The sequence below is a fragment of the Oncorhynchus keta genome, chromosome 29, assembly GCF_023373465.1.
Source record: "Oncorhynchus keta strain PuntledgeMale-10-30-2019 chromosome 29, Oket_V2, whole genome shotgun sequence".
In the NCBI taxonomy this organism is placed as follows: domain Eukaryota; kingdom Metazoa; phylum Chordata; class Actinopteri; order Salmoniformes; family Salmonidae; genus Oncorhynchus; species Oncorhynchus keta.
The window spans coordinates 28,722,382-28,745,172 of NC_068449.1; the positions used below are offsets into that span (position 1 = coordinate 28,722,382).

The 22,791-nt window shown below is 42.5% G+C and overlaps 1 protein-coding gene and 1 pseudogene across 1 annotated transcript; both read right to left on the reverse strand.

The window, feature by feature from the left end:
* Positions 1 to 4,979: 4,979 nt before the first annotated feature.
* LOC118362056 (psychosine receptor-like) lies at positions 4,980 to 7,593 on the reverse strand. Its single transcript, XM_035742262.2, has 2 exons — positions 7,479 to 7,593; positions 4,980 to 7,087 (listed from the first exon to the last, which is right to left on the reverse strand). Exon 2 carries the CDS (start codon positions 7,082 to 7,084, stop codon positions 6,125 to 6,127), a length of 960 nt encoding a protein of 319 aa, XP_035598155.1. The 5' UTR covers positions 7,085 to 7,087; positions 7,479 to 7,593; the 3' UTR covers positions 4,980 to 6,124.
* An 11,461-nt stretch (positions 7,594 to 19,054) lies between these two features.
* On the reverse strand, positions 19,055 to 20,648 carry LOC118362184 (B2 bradykinin receptor-like; annotated as a pseudogene).
* Between the last annotated feature and the right edge of the window lie 2,143 nt (positions 20,649 to 22,791).

The window sequence follows — 22,791 nt, forward strand, 5'->3', positions numbered from 1 at the left end:
GCAAGGTAGCCTACAGAAAAATAGGCACTGAAAGTGGATTGTGTCACGATCTGTAAAATGTCAAACTCTCCTGTCATTACAGTCGCCAGCAAAACACTTTAGAGTAGTTGCAAACAACTATCTAACTAACAGTCTTGGCAACTTGTGGAGTCGACTAATTACCAGACTTCACTTAGTTATTTCGCTAGCTTTCCTAGCAAACAAACTCACTGCCTCAGATTAGGTTTTGTTTACATTCATTGCCGGTTATGACATCTCCACTTTCACTCAATCAATACACATCAATACGATCAAACAGGGCTGTGCCAATGCAGGATAATCTATATTTTGCTAGCGAACTGCCCGTACGTCCTTCAGAGATAGCATGGTCACCTCCAAAAGGACTCCCTCTTCACAGAGCATGGTGAAGAACCTGTGGTTAACAATACAAGGTAGTTGTCCTGGCTCACCACCTACACCCAGGTCATGTAAGGCTGCTTATTTGCAACATATCGACACTGTGTCCGTGGGCATCGCAGTGCAGTTGACACAAGTGTACCACTCGCAATTGTTCAGCCTGCAGTGTAAACTGTCTACAACTACATTATTTTGCGCAAAAGGACCTGGCAGTAAATACTAGGGTGTAACGACGAACAGGTTGAAAGGAATATGCCAGTGCATGAAAATGGACAGCTTGGATGTGTCGGTCTTCTTCGTTTGTATTCTTCTTCTGCTTCTGTGGGTTTTATGGCGGACTACAACCCCAAAAGGTGTATTGCCGCCACCAACTGGACAGGTTGAAACCTAAACAAGGTACAAAGAAAATCCATACGTAATTGGGAAACTAACTTAATCCACCCAAATAAACATAGTACATTGACAAAACAAAACAAAACTCAAACTTCTTCCTTTCAAATCTCCATATCTTACTTCTCAGGATGTAGGGCCCGAGAGGGTGGTATAAATTGCTTGTGAATATATTCCATGTAGCTCCTTCACCGAAAATCTTTCAGCTCCAGGAATCGCTCCACCACATCCACAATAATTTCTATCTTCCTGGACCTGCTCTCCACCTTGGCAGTGGCATTTATCACCATAGCTATAAAGGTCACCTTCTTAACCTTTGAAATGTCTGGCTCCTGCTGGTGAAAGTCAACCCCTGCAGCTTGCAGTGAAGGCTTATCCACCCCCATGGACTCTCTTCTGGTGCACCTTTCAAACCCTCAGCCCTTTTAACAGCTGCTGCATATGAAATGCTCTGTACAGCCCTGACTTTGGCCACCTCATTCTCTTTCACTCTTGCGGTGCATTCGAAAGACGTGGCTTCATGGTTCCCACCACAATTGCAACATATCTCTGTAGTTTATATACCCCAACTGCATTTGAGTAGGGGAGACTCTAAAAAACTAAAAGATCAGATAAGACTCTTCAATTTTTCACCATTCACCACAAGATTCATCCCAAGTGCTTCAATCACTCCAGGAATATTCTTCATCTCTTCAAAACGGACTTCCCACGAGATGCCAGATATAACCCCCGTGAGGGATGCCCTATTCCGAAGAGACACAAACAACATTTCAAACTTATCAAATTGGTTAAGACACAACGCACGTTCCTTCTGATCCGCAAAAAAATCTAAACCAGCCCGCCTCTCGTGATCCTCACATTCTTCACTTTACCAAGCACTCTCTCCACCAGTTTAGATAACTCAAATGGTTTCTTCAAGATTGGTACTCTGCACAGCTGCTCCTCATTAACAAACCGTACTCCAAGATATAAAAGGTAATTCTCATCACTTATCATAATTGTTGCGAACGCCATTATACCAAAGAAGGGATGTGAGAGAGCTGGTGAAAGGAAAGATGGCGGAAGCGGATGATGAAGTGGATTCTAAATACAATGGCAGTAGAATCAAGGAGAATTGGAGTGTTGCCCAAAAGAATGGAAGACGAAGCAATACTCCAATTCTCCTTGATTCTACTGCCATTGTATTTAGAATCCACTTCATCATCCGCTTCCGCCATCTTTCCTTTCACCAGCTCTCTCACATCCCTTCTTTGGTGTAATGGCATTCGCAACAATTATAGGTGCATTCCGCCACCTACTGTACAGATGGATAAAGATCCAAAAAGGAAAAATTGCAGGGTAAAAAAAATAAAAATCCATACAAACTATCAATAATGAAATATTAATTCAACTAAATCAGCCTGCTTTTTTTTGTTTTAATCAGCTCCCTACACAGACTATATAAATGCTACAAAATCCACCTTCTTCACAATGAGTGTATCCAGATCACTTGATAGACATACAACATTTGCAACTGGTTGAGATGCATCCACCACCGTATCTTCTTCAGAACTGTGGCCCTTTGCCCCTATAACGCTCTTCACCACCTCCACATAGGATATTTGCTGTACAGCCCTGATACTGGAGCCCTCAACCTCTTTCACCCTAACAGGCCACTCAGGGAATTTCGAAATATGATCCTCACCATAGTTGTAACATTTTACATTCACAGACTCTTCAATAACATATTCCTTCAGTCTGCAAACACTTGATACACGGCCACACTTTTTACACTTGTGCGAGAACACTCTTACAGCGTATCTGGTATATCCCAACTTTACATAGGGTGGTAAATACTCATCAAACATCAATAATACCGTAACATCTGCTTCCAACTCACACCCTCAAACACGTAGATCCCCTGAACGCAGCTCACTTTCCAGCTCACACTCTCAAACACCTTGATCCACTGAAGCAATTGGAGTTGCTTACCAAGACAACATTAAATGTTCCTGAGTGGCCCAGTTACAGTTTCGACTTAAATCAGCTTGAATATCTATGGAAAGAGTTTAAAACGGCTGTCTAGCAAGAATTTTGAATAGAATAATGTGCAAATATTGTACAATCCAGGTGTGCAAGCTCTTAAGAGAAAGACTCATAGCTGTAATCGCCGTATTGACTCAGGGGTGTGAATACTTAAGTAAATGAAATATTTCTGTATTTCATTTTCAACACATTAGACAATCTCTAAAATCATGTTTTCACTTTGTCATTATAAGCCGCGGCCCTTGCAGAGCAAGGGGAACTACTACTTCAAGGTCTCAGAGCAAGTGACGTCACCGATTGAAACGCTATTTAGCGCGCACCGCTAACTAAGCTAGCCGTTTCACATCCGTTACAGATGGATAATAAATGGTTTAATCTGTCAGTAATGTGTGTACCTTTAATTGGTTCTATTTTTCTTATTTGAAATGTGTGTAGCTCAGTCCTTGAGCTGCTCTTGTCTTTTGATGTTCTGTATTATGGCATGTTTTATGTTCTGTGTGGACAACTGGAAGAGTAGCTGCTGCTTCAGCAACAGCTAATGGGGATCCGAATAAAATACAAAATATTAGGATATTTATCATATTATTTCTTGTAACAACATGACTCCAGGGTTCTGATATTGGCTTGCTAATGTGGCCAAAAATGAGACTGGAAGTTGATAATGGAAGCATGGGGTGTTATCATTCCCTATATGAAATGCCCATCAGCTCCAACTATTGTGATCAAACGTGGATCGTGGAGAAACGGAGTCATCCACCTCTGATAGAAGTGATGCAAAGTTGAAATCCAAATCATTAAAAGTGGCACCATGCTGAATGAGTAAATACATATTTTCCCGGTTCTCCTTTTAGCCTTGACATTTATGCCAGTCAATAAATCTTATCCTGACGTTGCACATCTTGAGATACTCTGAATAGGGCCATGACACAAGGCATCAATGGCCAGACTCATTCACTTTAAATTGTGGTCAATTAGGCTATTCGAGTTTGTCAGCAGTAGTGGCAGTTCGCTGCCTTATAAAGAAGTGATGATTAATTGGTTATAGAACGCTAGTTCACATATTCCGTGTTGTATTTTAACCATTATCTAACAGCTTCTTTAAAATCCTCTCAGCGTTCAGCTCTGTTGAAATCCAGAGCAGTTTTAGTAAAATCACCTGCGAAGATTAGTCTTTTCATCCATCATCCTATAGAGCCTGTCTTTTATCGCAGTGTCCGAAGGTGATCGAACGAGACATGATAAAACACCTTATCACAACAATCACGTAGTGTGTGTGCGTGTGTGTGTCTATATGAGAGGGAGAGAAAGAGAGGCAGCTCCTGAAGGTGTGGAACCTGATCTTATCAACAGGGTCCTGTGGCTGCAGTGGTCTGTACCAGGAGCAAGAAGGTCTTCAGGTTTCTCTTAAACCCAAATCAAACGGAAGACGTGCGTCAACGGCGACATTATTGCGCGCGGAAATTTGAGCGTGTCAAATCACACTAGGCGCGAAACTACTGCGCACGTTGATCTATTGTTGACGTCATTGTTTACAAATATTTAGTCAGCCCTGCTGGGAATTTGCGCTGAAAAAACACTTCTTCATGGGTAAGTGAGAGTTCAACTCTGTGTAATACAAATTATGTCTTGATGATTATCTTTCTACAAGTATCTTTAAAAACAGAGCATGTATTTGTTAGCTAGCTAGCTGGCAATGGGTTCTGATAATACTAGCAAATCAGTGCCTGCCCTTGTGAGTAATACAAAAACAAGGAATAGCTACATAATAGTACAAACGTGATTAACATGGTACACTTAAGTATTTCTGTTTTAACCGTTTGTATATGAAATAGGATTCCTCTTCTTTTTTTAAACAGAGCAAATCTTGGCCGAAAAATAGAAGGTGTTATATCGGGCTAGGCAGCCCTAACCAACATCTCCAATCTCGTCTCATTAATTGGACTTCAGGTTAGCTGATTCCTTACTCCAATTAGTTTTTGGAAAAGTCATTAGCCTAGGGGTTCACATACTTTTCCCAACCTACACTGTGAATGTTGAAATGATGTACTCAATAAAGACAAGAAAAATACAATAATGTGTGGGTTATTAGTTTAAGCACACTGTTCGTCTATGGTTGTGACTAAGATCATATCAAATTTTATGACTAATTTATGCAGAAATCCAGGTAATTTCAAAGGGTTCACATACTTTTCTTGCCACTGAACACAATCCATGTCTCAGTTGTTTCAAGGGATAAAAATACTTCTTTAACCGGTCTCCTCCTCTTCATCCACACTGATTGAAGTGGATTTAATAAGTGACATTAATAAGGGATCATAGCATTCACCTGCATTCACCTGGACAGTTTATGTAATGGAAAGAGGAGGTGTCCTTAATGATTTGTACACTCAGTGTATACCAAGATGATAGTGGCCTTATAGTGGACCACAACTCCACTATAATACTCATTTGGTGGGTGCTTCAAGTGTGTATTATACTCATGTCTGAAATGGAAATGTGTTTTTTGCATATCCCAACTCCCCCTGAGACACCCTCGGAGAGTGGGGTCACAGCCACTACAATGTATGAGGATATCCTCGGGGCAAATAAAATGCCAATTTATAACCTGTGGGACAGTATATCATCCAGATGAAATTACATGATTCTGGTTGATAGCAGCTGTCAGGCAGCTTACCTTGTTTTAGAGTCTTTGCCTCCAGTGTGTAGTGGCTGCACATATAGACAAGAAGAGGGTGCCAAATACATACAAATAGAGATTCCACTGCTTTCCCAATGCTGCTACTTGATGGCTTCCGATACCACAGTTTACATGCTGCTCTACTGCCAGTGTTACATTTGACATGAATAAGCAAAAACACTGGCACATCATGAAGGTTGACAGTTTTGACAAGGATTTGGTCCAATAAGAATGCTGACCGAGTAATGTGGTCCAGTTCTATTTTTGGTGCTATTAGTACACTTGGTCTCCTCTGAAACACTAGTCTGTAAATGTATTAACAGCAAGACAAAAACCTGAAGTGAAAGTGGAATGAAGTTCATCCTTCTGTAGTGTCACGAGGAGGGATGAACGCAGTCACATTAGCCCTGAACGGTTCCTTTCAGAAAAACACGTCTTAGTAGTGATAGCCTGGCACGATGATCCAAACCACAGCACAGTATGTATCTACGTTGGTATAATCTAACAGTCCTTCACATAGTACATTTTGGAATGGAGTCTTGACAAAGCACGAGTCAATATTTGTCACTCACAAAACAGTATAAGTCTCTCTCTTAACTCCTCCAATGTTCTGGTTTGTGGTTGAGTATCACTACACTACACCACCGCCTGACCGGTCCCCTCTCTCCTCCCCTGGAGGAAGTGTACCACCTGTGTGATGTTGGCCTTGCCCAGTCTGGTGATGAAACAGTAGAGGAAGGGGTCAGCCAGGCTGTTTAGGGCTGACATGGCCATGCTGATCTTATAAGGCAGGAAAAGCCAGGAGGGTCTCCGACAGTGCTCCAGAAGATCCCACAGGAGCATAATAACGTGGATGGGTCCGTAGCAGAGCCCCAGGGTGAGCAGCACCACCCCCAGGAGTCTTGACACCCGTCTCCTCTCCTGCTCCTCCGTGGCCCGGTTGGAGCGGACCGCTACACAGATGCCCCGGCAGCAGAACGACACCAGCAGGACAGGAAACAGGAAACCCAGGACAAAGCGAGTCAAGTTGACCTGCACCAGCCTGTCCCTCAGAGGGTACATGTCGAAGACCTCCAAGTCGTACGAGTCTATCCAGGTGATTGTGGCCGCGTTGAAGGAGATCACCAGCATCCAGATAGCCACGCTGATCATAATGGCTGTGTTCAGCCTTCTCAGGACTGGGTATTTCAGCGGGTGGACCACAGCTAGGTAACGGTCCAAGGCGATACAGCAAAGCAGCCCATCGCTGGTGTAGAAGTTTGTAAAGAGGAGGATGACAGAGATGACGCACACAGCCTCCCCGCGAAGCCAGACACCGCGCCAATGCAAGTCCACCCACAGAGACAGACCTATGGTGAATAGGAGGTCAGACAGGGCCAGGTTAAACAGATAAACACCCAGCTCGTTCCTCTGTCTGATGTGCTGCCAGGACACATAGAGGGAGAAGGAGTTGGATGGAATCCCGATGATAATGATGACCAGGTACAGAAAGAAAAAGGGTTTCCTCTCCTCGGGGTAGTCAGCTGGATAACACGGTTTGTCTGAGTCATTTGTAGTGGTGAGGCTGAAATTCTCCATTCCAGCAGTGAAATTCATTACCTTTAGGAAAACAAGGCAATACAACACAACATGACTTTCTATTTCTATTTACCCCACCTCTTTAAGGAATACCTAGGATAGGATAAAGTAATCCCCCCCCCCCTTAAAAGATTTAGATGCACTATTGTAAAGTGGCTGTTCCACTGGATGTCATAAGGTGAATGCACCAATTTGTAAGTCGCTCTGGATAAGAGCGTCTGCTAAATGACTTAAATGTAAATGTAAATGTAAATGTATTTCTAAAGTGTAGCAACAATCATTTCGAGACTGTGCATTATTTACCCAAGAAAGTAAACATCCCCCTAAAAGCGTGCATATGGAACATAGCAAGGACATCTCTAAAGCCATGAAGAATCAGTCAGATTTTTTTCATAGAAAAAGCCATACTCACGGTTTATACAGGAGAGCAGCCGATTGGACCGTACTTCTAATGTAGATTAAAGTCATACCATTATCTGATGTATCTCCCAAACGATAACTCTCCACACAGACACAGTCCCCACAACACGAACTATAATTCAGAGGATTGCTCAACGAGCTCAGACAAACAGGAAAAAGAAACCATTGCTTCCTGAGACCTTTACTACCGTATAGATATACATGTATATTGAGTTCAATCCATAACATGACAGACAGAGAGAGGTCTAGTGGACCACACTGTACCTATAGTTCTAATCTCTACGTTGAGCCATTAACTACATGCTCTCTCCCTACAGTATTGGTTTCACAGTATAGACTGGTTATATTAGTTTAGCTTGTCTTGACATAATTGTTTGCAGTGTGATAAAGGATTATGAACAAGCCATATTGGGAACTTCCTCATGATATTTATTTTTCCATATAAAAGTCAATGATCCAGCGTGTGTACATAGAGATACTTAGGTTTTCCATATTAAATAGTTGTAGAAAATAGGATACTATATCTTCATATTAACAGACACTATTTAGGCATTGCACCTTTACAGGAATATGGGTTAGGGTTTGAATAGCTATACGTTTGCATAGAAAACATTTGAACAACATTTTTATAGAGTAGTGGATGCTTAAACAACATGCGTACAGTACTATTATAGCCTCACGAGGCATCAGTTGAATATGTTGCGGCAAATACGGTTCCTTAATTACTCTATCATGGAGGCTACTGTCTACAGTGTGAGGTAACACACGTATACAAGACATGCTACTTACAGGTCCCAATTCTGAAAAATAATTTCAAACAAGCATGCAAGCATAAAAGCCATTTTTACAGTTTTATTTAAAAGAAACCCAGATAAAGCGACACCTCACAGCACAACTCCTCTCCCCTATTTGACCCAGATAGTTGGTCTGTATGCATTGATATGTAGACCAACGTCTCTCCCCTATTGGACCCAGATAGTGTGTCTGTATGCATTGATATGTAGGCTACGTGTGCCTTTATGTAGTTCTGTCCTTGAGCTGTTCTTGTCTAGTGATGTTCTGTATTATGTCATTCTGTATTATGTTTCATGTTTTGTGTTGAACCCCAGGAAGAGTAGCTGCTGCTTTTGCAACAGCTAATGGGGATCCTAATAAAAGGAGGAGAAGCCCTGCAGCGCTCCCATGTGGTGAAGAAGGTAGATGTGGATAGACAGTTCTACACAACAAAGCGCTCACTGCCACTGCAGTACGCACCTGCGGTACCCAGTAAAGAAGGTAGACCAAGGTCAGTTAGCGATCCACTGAGATGCAGCAGGGGAGATCAGACCAAATGTAGAAACTATGGTACATCACCACAGACACTAGGCTACAGAGGGTGTCCCGTATGGGCCGACCCAGGGCCAGCCCCATCCACACCAGCACTGAGATAGTGTAGAGGAGTAGCACTGAGATAGTGTAGAGGAGTAGCACGGAGATAATGTAGAGGAGTAGCACGGAGATAGTGTAGAGGAGTAGCACGGAGATAGTGTAGAGGAGTAGCACGGAGATAGTGTAGAGGAGTAGCACGGAGATAATGTAGAGGAGTAGCACGGAGATAGTGTAGAGGAGTAGCACGGAGATAGTGTAGAGGAGTAGCACGGAGATAGTGTAGAGGAGTAGCACTGAGATAGTGTAGAGGAGTAGCACGGAGATAATGTAGAGGAGTAGCACGGAGATAGTGTAGAGGAGTAGCACGGAGATAGTGTAGAGGAGTAGCACGGAGATAGTGTAGAGGAGTGTCTGAGATTGACAGGTACACAGCCAACTTGTTGCCTTTCTTCATTAGCAGCCATGCCACCTACAGAGACAGGCAGTTAGCCGGGGAAGCCTACGAGGAAGAAGAGGGAGTATGCCGCTGGGTATACAGTATGTGGCGGTCCACCCATTTTGTCTTTAATGCAAGAGTCAGAAAGGTTAGAATTGGTCTGATTGTGTGGTGCTACTGTTGGGTCCGTCTTTGCCTTCTCTGAGTTGAATGACTCTGCATGCAGGCTGTAGTCAACTACTGTACTTGTATGGCTCAATGACAAAAGGGATGTTAGGAGCCCCTCTATTCCATGTGAATTCTATGCATGCAAATTATTTTTCTGGAACTTGCGAGAATGGCTCTACCAGTGTTCTTAGGGCATACCCTACTTATTTTTTGAATCAATAACAACACTTTTTGTTCTACATTTAGAATATTGTTAAACTACTCGATGACAATTTAGTGGTTAGTTGAGTAATGGGTATCCAAATAATAAATAAATCCTGTAAGTGTTACGTATGCATTTGAAGCACATGCATATTTCCCTGTTCCTGTCCCCATGAAGACTTACCCGAAAAGGACAAATTGATAAGTAGGAATCTTATCCGGTTGATTTACCTCTGAAAAGACAGCGGCCCCACAAGCACACGTAATGTAACATAACGGTGTGCATGGATTGTTTAGGAGTGTATTTGTGGAAGGTGATGTGACGTTTTCCTCTTTTGTTTCATTGCGGTAGAGCGGACAAAACAGCCTTACTGCATCGACCCACTGTTCCGTCTCCTCTGTCAACATTTGATCACACAAATTGTTACACTGAGACCATTTCCATGTACTCACAACAGGAGAGAAAAGTTTGGGAGGAGAAAACAGATGGGCCTTGTATTCTTACACAGATGCCTGTCCAACAGTAGGCATATTTCTCAGACATGTTTTGTTAGAAGTACATTAGGATACAAACATGGTCAAACAAAAACTGTGAAACCCTATTTGAATGTAAATAATGATAATCTGGATTTTTTTTTGATGACATTTGCATCAAACATAATTTATTAATTTCCTTCATGTTTATGATATTAATCTCCTCTATAACGGTGGATGAAAATAGAAAACGCTTTCATGAGACATAATGGCAGATGTCACAAAGCGATGGTTTTGTAGACGGTAAACAAGGGGAAATTAGTGTGAACAGGGCTGTTTTAACTCGGTTGGAGCTGTTGGAGCTCCAGATGGCTGATACCCCTGATGGTCCATATAGCAGATAATTGAATGTCATTCGCGTAGCAATTATGTCAACCCCTAACTAAATTTAAAACCCCTCCTAAATATCTTGTCAACTGAAAGGGGGGAGACTGTAACGGTTCTCTTTAGGTGAAAGAGAGTCAGACCAAAATGCGACGTGGCTATTGCGATCCATGTTTAATGAAACAAAGTAAACACGAATCAAAAACGTAACACAAAAACCAAACCAGCCTAATATTGGTGCAAAGTAACACAGAGACAGTAACAAGGACAATCACCCACAAAACCCAACACCAAACAGGCTACCTAAATATGGTTCCCAATCAGAGACAATGACGAACACCTGCCTCTGATTGAGAACCATATCAGGCCAAACATAGAACTAGACAAACTAGACATGTAACATAGAATGCCCATCCAGCTCACACCCTGACCAACCAAAACATAGAAACATACAAAGCAAACTATGGTCAGGGCGTGACAGAGACTGCGTGAATTTTATAGGATGTAATATTTGGCACTCTTATATCTGCTGTATGAAAATAAAACATTGGTAACATATTGTTCTTCTAGAGATTTTTTTACTTTTGCTCTCACACAATATTTATTTCGGTGCCAAATTTCTGTCTCCATCAAGGAACATATTTGCACAAGGGTATTCCTCAGAAATGCCCTCATTCAAATGGTGAAAGTTCAACGGAGGTACTCTTGTGAATAATGTTTTGATTAGTCCTTAACTCTTTATGTATTTACATATTAATTACCATCATGCATATATATTACCTGTGCACAATGACAAATAGAACAACTGCTCCCCCCAAAATGCAAGAAAAACCCCATTTGCCTAAATGGTTTTAAAAGTCAAGATTTTATCAGGAATTTCATGGCTTTTGCTCTAGAACCTTTATTCTCTCAAGCACCAGGGATGTGACTGTTTAACTTAGCATCCTGAAGTGAATGTCAAACATTATTAGTCTCTATCATTTCTTTGTCTTAAATGTCACATGAAATTAGCACTGTAGGTGAGAGAGAACTGTGTGCTGAGAGAGTGAATGGTGAACTCAACAATTAAACAAGGGTGGTTTGCAGTTCGTACATCATATTTATGTGCATAAAGCACACAACAAATTAGAGTTGTTTTTCAAAGGTGACTTTGGGGACCTCATCAGTTGTTATGATGCAGTGAGAGACAAGAGTAGTGAGTACAACAGAATTTGTGCAAACAGTGGGCCACTCATGCAACAGGCTTTTAAGCTGTGCACGAATCTATGGGCCAATGTCTCCACGTCACCTTGTGAGAAATCTGAAGCTCCAATACAGCAGCTAGTTAGTGTAGTGGACACCAGCCCACAGATTTGTGCACAACTTGACTGCCTGTTGCATGAGTGGCCCACTGTTTTCACAAATTCTGTTGTACTCACTACTCTTGTCTCTCACTGCATCATAAGAGCTGATGAGGTCCCCATAAAGAAGGCCTACCTAGTGTCTTTGCAGAAGCAGGGGTTCATAGACAGACAGATCAGGGACATGGGGAGCAGTGGCAAGGTCAGACGTTCTACATCCCCCTGGGCCTCACTTGTAGTGCTTGTGAGGAAAAAGGATGGAGGAACAAGGTTTTGTGTTGATTACAGAAGCATCAATGCGAAGAACCCTTCTGACGCCTACCCCATGCCTCAAATTCAGGAAATACTGGAGTCCTTATATGGAACAACAGTATTCAGCACTATCGACCTCAAGAGCGGATACTGGCAGTTGGCCATGGACTGTGACAGCATCCAGAAGATGGCATTTGTTACTCCGGGGGGCTTATTTGAGTTTCTCGCTCTTCCCTTTAGTTTGAAAAATGCTGGAGCATCGCTCCAAAGGCTCATGGAAATAGCCCTTGAAAATGTGAAGGGGAAGTGTTGCTTTGCATACATTGATGACATCATGGTGTACTCCCGCTCAGAGCAACAACACCTGGAAGACCTGAGAGCTGTGTTCAGCAGGTTGCATAAAGTTGGACTCATGGTGAACCTGAAGAAGTGAAACTTGTTCCGGAGGAGCATTTCCTTCTTTGGACATGTGGTGGCTGAGACTGTCCAGTTTTCTCCAACACCTAAGTCAGTCAAGGACGTGGAGAAGTTTCTAGGTATGACAGGATGGTATTATCGCTTCATCCTTCACTACGCAGATCACTCTGCTCCTCTCAATGCTCTGAAGAGGAAGGATGTGCCAGAGGGCTTTCGAGGACTTGAAGGAGGCCCTAACAAAAGTACCAGTGGTCCTCTCCTCTGACTTCTACCTGCCCTTCAAAGTGTAAACAGATGCTAATGACATTGGTCTTGGTTCTGTTTTGACACAAGAGTTTGATGGCGGTGAGCGAGTTATCGCCTATGGATCAAGACTACTGAACCCTGCTAAGAACTACTCTGTTTCTGAGCATAGAGTACCTAGCAATCATTTGATCGGTGGAATATTGATGTCCTTGAAGGGAGGAAGTTTGAGGTCGTTATGGACCACTCGTTATGGACCTCTCAGCCCTGGCCTGGGTGTTCAACCATCCAATGGCCAATTGAAAATGGTAAGATGAACGATCAGACTACAGAAGTTTGACTTCCATGTCACTTACAGAAAAGGAAAGTGCAACATTGTTCCGGATGCTCTCTCTCATGCCCTGGTTGGAATACAGAAGCAAGCCATGGTCTGCGTCAGCCAAGCATCCAGCAGTCACAAATGCTCACTCCCTGTGGACTAGTCTGACTTAGCTTCAGCCCAACAGTATGACCCCGAGGTGCAGACTACTATGAAGTATGTCCAGGGCAGAAAGCCAAGACATGGACACATCAATTATGCCATTGAAAATAGGTATCTGTTCTGGGTCGTCCCTGTGGGACAGGAAGGTCAGACGTTTAAACTGTTTCTCTCACAGGGGATGAGAGAGCAGTTCTTGAGATACTTCCACAACAGTCCACCCTACTCATAGTGCTGGAAGTCGTCTACTGGCCAGATGTGAAGGGCATGTATCGGAATACACAAAGAGGTGCATTTACTTGCCAGAAGTACAAGTCTCAACTGACTAAGCTGTCGGGTCATCTACAGTCTACTGCAATCAAAGAGCCAGAATACAAGCTGGGAGTGTGCCTTTTACCAAAAGCAGAAGGAAACATCAGTACCTCCTAGTGGTCATTGACTACCGTAGCAAGTGGGATGAATTGTTCCCCATAAGAGAGGCGAAAAACCCCAAAGATTGCCTCCATTCTCACTGATGAAATATTTAACAGATAGGGAACGCCTCGGACAGAGGAGCTCAGTTCACCTCCCTCCTTCTCAAACAGGTTAGCCAGAAATGGGGTGTAGTCCAAAAGCTCACTACAACGTACTATCCACAAACAAATCTGACAGAAATCGCATGCTGAAGACCATGATCACATCCTTCGTGAAGGACAAGCACAACACTTGGGACAGCTGGTTGCCTCCATCAACTCTGCCTGGCAGGAATAAGCAGGTTTCACACCTGCAGAAATCGCCCTCGGACGGAAGCTAAAGGGTCCGCTTGATGAGGCTCATCAGCAAGTCACTTGATCCTGTGCAGAATGCCTACTCACTGCTTGAAAGGCAACAGCACATGCTGGTGCAGGTTAGACCCAACGTCTCCAAAACTCAAGTAAAACAGGGGTGTCGCTACAATTCCGAACGCCAACAAGTTGCTTTTGAGTACGATGATCTGGAGTGAATCAGATCTGACCCACTGTCCAATGCTGATGCTGGTTTCATGGCTAAACTAGCTCCTAAGTGGAAAGGCCCAGCCAAGATACTTAAGAGGCTCGATCAACTACTCTGTAGCTCTCCATAGCAAGCCTAACAACAGTGATGTGTATCATGTTCAAAACTTTAAACTGTATTTTGGCCCCTCAGCATAACTATTGTTATTTTAGCATTTGTGATTTTTACTGTGTGTATTTACTTTGGACAATTTTTTATGAACTGTGCAGCTTGAACTGGTAAGATCAAGCTTTATTTTCATTTTCTCCCTCCTGGATTACATTTTTGGAATATTTTACCTGAACTTGAAACTGAACTGTATTGACTTTCATTGAAGGACAGAGACTATTTTCAAATCAAATCAAATTGTATTCGTCACATTCGCCGAATACAACAGGTGTAGGTAGACCTTACAGTGAAATACTTACTTACGAGCCCCTAACCAACAGTGCAGTTTCAAAGAAATACGGATAAGAATAAGAGTAAAAGTAACAAGTAATTAAAGAGCAGCGGTAAAAAATAACAGTATATACAGGTGCCAGTAACAGTGTCAATGTGCGGGGGCACCAGTTAGCTGAGAGCTAGCTGTACATGTCAGTACAGTTATTATGGTGACTATTTTGCATTCTTATTTGTGCCATACATTTGAGTTGATCTGGTTACTACATCACCATAGGCTATAATGTAAACTTCACTGTGGTGTAGAAACCACAGCTATTAGGAAAAGCAACAGACAAGACGTTGGCTCGTCTGCAGTTTATTGCTTGGAACGTCTCCACTGTGGTTACCCTGGGTGTGATCAATGACTTGACATCTAAAAATGGACTCCTACACCTACAGAATCAAAATAGTTGAAGAATGTAGTTGGAGGATGGTCATACACTCAAGTTAACATGCTATGTATACAAACATGAGCCAACAGAACCAGTCTGCAGAGGTGTCTTTTTTTATAGGGCATCATTAATATTTGTGTCAAGATACAAATATACTGAACAGAAATGTAAACACAACATGTAAAGTGTTGGTCACATGTTTCATGAGCTGAAATATACAAAAATGAATACAATGCTTATTTCCTTGTTTACATCCTTGTTAGTGAGCATTTCTCCTTTGCCAAGATAATCCATCCGCCTGACAAGATTATCATGCTGTTTAATCAAGAAGCTGATTAAACAGCATGATCATTACACAGGTGAACCTTGTGCTGGGGACGATAAAAAGCCACTCTAAAATGTCCAGTTTTGTCCCACAACACATACAGTGGGGAGAACAAGTATTTGATACACTTCAACTGTGAGAGACGGAATCTAAAGCAAAAATCCTGAAAAACACATTGTATTATTTTTAAGTAATTCATTTGCATTTTATTGCGTGACATACGTATTTGATCACCGACCAACCAGTAAGAATTCCGGCTCTCACAGACCTGTTAGTTTTTCTTTAAGAAGACCTCCTGTTCTCCACTCATTACCTGTATTAACTGCATCTGTTTGAACTCCTTACCTGTATAAAATACACCTGTATAAAATACACCTGTCCAAAAGACACCTGTCCACACACTCAATCAAACAGACTCCAACCTCTCCACAATGGCCAAGACCAGAGAGCTGTGTACGGACATCAGGGATAAAATTGTAGACCTGCACAAGGCTGGGATGGGCTACAAGACAATAGGCAAGCAGCTTGGTGAGAAGGCAACAACTGTTGGCGCAATTATTAGAAAAGGGGAAGAAGTTCAAGATGACGGTCAATCACCCTCTGTGGCTCCATGCAAGATCTCCCCTCGTGGGGCATCAATGATCACGAGGAAGGTGAGGGATCAGCCCAGAACTACACGGCAGGACCTGTCAATGACCTGAAGAGAGCTGGGACCACAGTCTCAAAGAAAACCATTAGTAACACACTACGCCGTCATGGATTAAAATCCTGCATCGCACACAAGGTCCCCCTGCTCAAGCCAGCGCATGTCCAGGCCCATCTGAAGTTTGCCAATGACCATCTGGATGATCCAGAGGAGGAATGGGAGAAGGCCATGTGGTCTGATGAGACAAAAATAGAGCTTTTTGGTCTAAACTCCACTCGCCGTGTTTGGAGGAAGAAGAAGGATGAGTACAACCCCAAGAACACCATCCCAACCGTGAAGCATGCAGGTGGAAACATCATTCTTTGGGGATGCTTTCCTGCAAAGGGGACAGGACAACTGCACCGTATTGAGGGGAGGATGGATGGGGCCATATATCGTGAGACCTTGGCCAACAACCTCCTTCCCTCAGTAAGAGCATTGAAGCTGGGTCTTGAATGGGTCTTCCAGCATGACAACGACCCGAAACACACAGCCAGGGCAACTAAGGGTGGCTCCGTAAGAAGCATCTCAAGGTCCTGGAGCCAGTCTCCAGACCTGAACCCAGTATAAAATCTTTGGAGGGAGCTGAAAGTCCGTATTGCCCAGCGACAGCCCCGAAACCTGAAGGATCTGAAGAAGGTCTGTATGGATGAGTGGGCCAAAATCCCTGCTGTGTGTGTGTGCAAACCTGGTCAAGAACTACAGGAAACGTATGATCTCTGTAATTGCAAACAACGGTTTCTGTACCAAATATTAAGTTCTGCTTTTCTGATGTATGTGATTTTCTGGATTTTTGTTTTAGATTCCGTCTCTCACAGTTGAAGTGTACCTATGATAAAAATTACAGACCTCTACATTGTAAGTAGGAAAATCTGCTAAATCGGCAGTGTGTCAAATAGTTGTTCTCCCCACTGTAGATGTCTCAAGTTTTGAGGGACCATGCAATTGGCATGCTGGCTGCAGGAATGTCAGGAATACCATAAGCCGCCTCCAACATCATTTTAGAGAATCTAACCGGCCTCACAATCGCAGAAAATTTTCAACAACACCAGCCCAGGACCTCCACATCCGGCTTCTTCACCTGAGACTAGCCACCCGGACAGCTGATGAAACTGTGGGTTTGCACAACTGTAGAATTTCTCCACAAACTGTCAGAAACTGTCTCAGGGTAGCTCATTTGCGTGCTCGTAGTCCTGACCAGGTTCTTGACCTGACTGCAGTTCGACTTCGTAACCAACTTCAGTGGCCAAATGCTCACCTTCGATGGCCACTGGCATGCTGGAGAAGTGTGCTCTTCACAGATGAATCCCTGTTGTGAACAGAGTGTCCCATGGTGGCAGTGGGGTTATGGTATGGGCAGGCATAAGCTACGGACAATTAACACAATTTCATATTATCGCTGAAAATTTGAATGCACAGAGATACCGTGTCGAGATCCTGAGGCCCGTTGTCGTGCCATTCATCAGCCGCCATCACCTCATGTTTCAGCATGATAATGCACAGCCCCATGTCGCAAGGATCTGTACACAATTCCTGGATGATGCAAATATCCCAGTTCTTCCATGACCTGCATACTCACCAGACACGTCACCCATTGAACATGTTTGGGATGCTCTGGATCGACGCGTACGACAGCGTGTTCGCTGTCCAATACCCAGCAACTTCGCACAGCCATTGAAGAGGAGTGAGACAACATTCCACAGGCCACAATCAACAGCCTGATCAACTCAATGCCAAGGAGATGTGTCACACTGCATGAGACAAATGGTGGTCACACCAGATACGGACTGTTTTTTTGAGCCACGCCCCTACCTTTTTATGTGAAGGCATCTGTGAGCAACAGATGCATATCTGTATTCCCAGTCGGTTCAACAAAATGAAGGAAACGTACAGTATTATACAGAGTCATGAGTGCATGGAACTCCCTTCCATCTTATATAGCGCAAGTGAACAGCAAACCTGGTTTCAAAAACAAATAAAGCAACACCTCACGGCAAAACGCCTCTCCCCCATGTGACCTACTTGTTATGTGTATGTACTGATATGTATGTGTAACTGATAGATGCACACACACACACACTGCATGTGCATGTTTGTAAATTGTAAAGTATTTTGTCTTTAATGTATTTTCCGTTATGTGTCAGACCCCAGTAAGACTAGCTGTCGTCATTGGCGTCGGCTAATGGGGATCCTAATAAATCAAACAAAAATCAAAACAGATTAGGGCTTCATTTATTTATTTCAATTGGCTGATTTCCTTATATGAACTATAACTCAGATTTGATTATTTTTTAAATTGTTATATGTTGCATTTATATTTTTGTTCAGTGTAGTATTCTCTCCAATGTCACACAGGGGAAATGTGCTTAGAGTATATTAAATAACTTTATTGAAAATATGAATGGTAAAGGTCCAGCAAATGTGGGTACTGGTGAGAGAAATGTCATACAATGTTTAGGCCTTCACATAGTGGTGTTTGGCATTTAAAGGTCACCATTTATTGTAACAAAAGACAAGATTTCGGGGGCTATCTGGAATGGTGTAACACGCACACACCTATGTAGCATTTCAAATCTATCACCCCCATGATCTTCCCTGCTATAATCTACAATCTCTCTTGCTTGTCTCAGAGAAAGGACTGGAACAGTTACATTCAGCATTAAAATTTACATTGTGACATTGTGAGAACACAATATACGCTTCAGGAAACTTCGCCATGATCTTACTTTTGAGACAATCATTTCCGCGCAATCTAAATCTGATAGGTCTACATAATGTGGTTCTAGATTGCACACATTTGATGTGGATATATTTGATCAATTGTGTTATTCATTAAAAATGCCATTTAGTTGATATCAAATCACAAATGTGTAGGAAAATGCAGGAAGATATGTCTTTATTACACAGGTTTGATTTGATCAACCCTGTGGCAATAGGTTGATACACTGGCATTTCAGCTTTTAGTTGTTGTAGAGCCCCTGCGATTCTTGGTTTTCCTGTAGATGGCGCTAACTTTCTTCCAAACATACTGACCGGAAATTACACACAACACAGGGTTTAGGCTACTGTTCAGAAATGCTAGGTACATTGAAATGTGGGTTCCAATATCCAAGGTATGATCCCACTTCTAGTCCATGACCTCTATTTCACACAGTATATCGAGTAGGGTGAAGAGTTGGCCACTCCAACACACAAGGAACAGCAGCATCACGGCGCAAATGAGGACTGTGGCCTTCCTATAATTTCTATCCTCTATGTCAACACTCTCCCTCCTCTTCCACAGGGCTCTAATGATGCTACAAGTGCAGGAAATAATCACCACAACAGGTTGAATAAAGTCCACAATGTTCATCAGGAGGTTGTGGGCCAGCTTCCAAGATTCCCCAAAGTTGTCAGGATACTCCAGAATACACACCATTGTCTGAAGTTCATCAACAAACATCACCTTTACGTGAATCGTCACCAGCACCCCCATCAGCAGCCCAAACAGACACAGGGTGAGGCAGACCTCAGCCAACTGGCCCTTATGGTCCTCACCAGCGCTAAGTAGCGGTCCACACGAACCATTGCCAACAGGTAGATGCTGGTATAGAAGTTGACCAGGATAGACTGACTCTGTGTCACAGGAAGTCTCCATACGGCCAGTTGTGGTCATTGAGGATCTTCATGACCTAGAAGAGCAGGCAGGCCAGGAGGAGCAGGTCAGTCAGGGCCAGGTTACCCAGTTATATCTCTGATATGGGGCACTGGCCCCTCTGGAGAAGGAAACCCAGAAGGATGAAGCCATTACCCAGCAGCTTCACAACACACAGGGTAAAGATGTAGGGAGGGACGATGCTGTAGACCAGGATCCATTCTGTTGTGGAGAGGAGTCTAGATGGTGGGAAGTAATTGTGCTAATGTTTTCTGACAGTAGCATTGCCACAGAGACCACCAGCTCTGCGGTCATAGGAAAATATCTTATCTGTGCTTATTATTCACGAAGAAACAACAATATTCATGTAAATATTGTGACTCTGAAGTTGGATACTGTATTTGGCATGGAAATAGAAGCCAAGGGGGAAAACACTGTAATCAATCTCCTGAACATTGTAGCCAGATATCTTTCAAAAATGTATGCTGAAGTCCAAACTCTTCAAAACTCCCTTGTAGGGATACCGTATTCCAGTTAAGCTGTGGCTGCTTAAGTATGCAGAATCTACATACATGTTTAGTATTTCTGGTGTTGTTTGACAAGAGGGATTTAAGCATGGTGTTTTAATAAAGACACGACAGGAGTCCTTGGAGTAATCGATCACACTTTTTTTTATTACTATTTCTTCTAAAATGTGATTTAGTAACTCATGAAAGATTTATCATGTGCGACTCTGAGTAGAACATTCTTAAAAATACAGATGGCTGATCAAACAACTATGCTTTCTTCTTGTCAAGTTGAATAACCTCTAAAAAGTGGCAGTCAGTGTTTTGGTCTATCAGTATTCATTTGTACTAAATTACTTTAGTCTCCATATAATTACTTTATTCAGATGCCTGGCTCACAAAGCCATCTTTTTGAATGTCATGTAATAAATTGCTTACCTAGTGTTAATTTAGTTTTGAAAGGAGTTTTGTAGTGTTGTTCATCTTTAAGCTACTCACTGAGTTAGGGAGAGATCTGCAGGAAAGTTTGGTTTTGTATACAACATTCTTTGACAACCTTGTCCCAACGTGTATGTCAACTTGTTTATAAGCCATTTTCAGTTTGCCTCCTGAAGCGCCAAAGGTTAGATCAGAATGTACAAATACTCAAGAGAGAACATGTATTTTGTCAAGCGAACAGCTTGTTTGCCAAGTGTACAAACCCATTTAAGTGTACAAACCCACTTTCCTTTTAGAATTATTTTAGAACATTATTATAACCTCTATAAAGTGGTCTGGAGCTTTTTGGCAGAGGTGTAAGAAAACACATACATAACTGTAGGCGGAGGGCCAAATACAGCCTCGGTTTATATTTCATCATGAGTCATTTCAAAGTGAATAACATTTTATTTGTCCCATCCGCCGATTACAACAAGTCTAGACTTTACCGTGAAATGCTTACTTATGAGCCCTTTGCCAACAATGCAGTTAAAAAGTAAGAAAATTAACAAATAGATCAAAATAAAATAGCATCACAATAAAATAATGTTTCTGGATTATAGAGTGTCATGGTGATACATATTTTCACAGAAACGTTCTATCGGTACTATACACTGAGTGTATAAAACATTAGCAACACCTGCTCATTCCATGACAGACTGACCAGTTGAAACCAGGTGACAGCTATGATCCCTTATTGAGCTCACTTGTTAAATTCACTTCAGCCAGTGTAGATTAAGGGGAGGAGACAGGTTAAAAAATCATTTTTAGGCTTTGAGAATTTTATTTAGATTTTTTATCCATTATTTTAAGTTGACTGAGAACACATTCTCATTTACAGCAACAACCTGGGGAATAGTTACAGGGGACAGGGATGAATGAGCCAATTATAAACCAGGGATTATTAGGTGACCGTGATGGTTTGAGGACCAGATTGGGAATTTAGCCAAGACACCAGGGTTAACACCCCTACTCATACAATAAGTGCCATGGGATCTTTAACGATCTCAGAGAGTCAGGACACCTGTTTAACGTCCCATCCGAAAGACGGCACCCTACACAGGGCAGTGTCCCCAATCACTGCCCTGGGGAATTGGGATATTTTTTAGACCAGAGGAAAGAGTGCCTCCTACTTGCCCTCCAACACCACTTCCAGCAGCATCTGGTCTCTCATTCAGGAACTGACCAGGACCAACCCTGCTTAGCTTCAGAAGCAAGCCAGCAGTGGTATGCAGGGTGGTATGCTGCTGGCGTTGAGACATTAATTGTGTATGTGTCATTCAGAGAGGGAATTGGCAAGGCAACATAATTAAGTGCCTTTGAATGTGGTGAGTGCCAGGCGGTTTGAGTGTGTCAATAACTGCAACATTGTTGGGTTGTTCACACTCAACAGTTTCCGGTGTGTATCAAGAATGGTCCAAAGAATGGTCCAGGACATCCAGCCAACTTGACACAACTGTGGAAAGGATTGGAGTCAACATGGGCCAGCATCTCTGTGGAACGCTTTCGACACCTTGTAGAGTCCATGACCCCACAAATTGAGACTGTTCTGAGGGCAAAAGGGGTGCAACTAGGAAGGTGTTGCTAATTTTCTGTACACTCAGTGTAGGCCCATGCTTTAGGTCCACTTAATAGGTGTCCGTCTTATTTCACTCTGGTGCATTTCTACATAGACCAAAACATAGACTTTAGTGTACAGAACAGATATATACAGTACAGACTACACCCCTCTGATCTTTCCCTTCTTTGGCAGTCCAACAACCATCAGTCATAGTCTCTGTAAACATACTTAACTTCTCAACTTAAAGGCTGGTCTGTTATACTGTATGGCCGAAATTCATCGCAACAACCAATGTCTGTTTGCTGGCTAGACATCATCTTAGAGTTGAATAAGAATGTACTCTATATCCCTTTCTCACACATTATGACAATGTGAGGGTATATTTGGATTGTTACTCTGACCTGTCAATAACTACATTCAATCACTTCACATGGAATTGTGCATGGTAAGTACCAAACAAGTCATTGCAATCTTTGTGCAGTTTAGCTATTCAATAACTATTCCACAGTATT

Coding starts and splice junctions, on each gene's coding strand:
- LOC118362056 (XM_035742262.2), bottom strand. CDS start 7,084: ATGAATTTCACTGCTGGAATGGAGAATTTCAGCCTCACCACTACAAAT.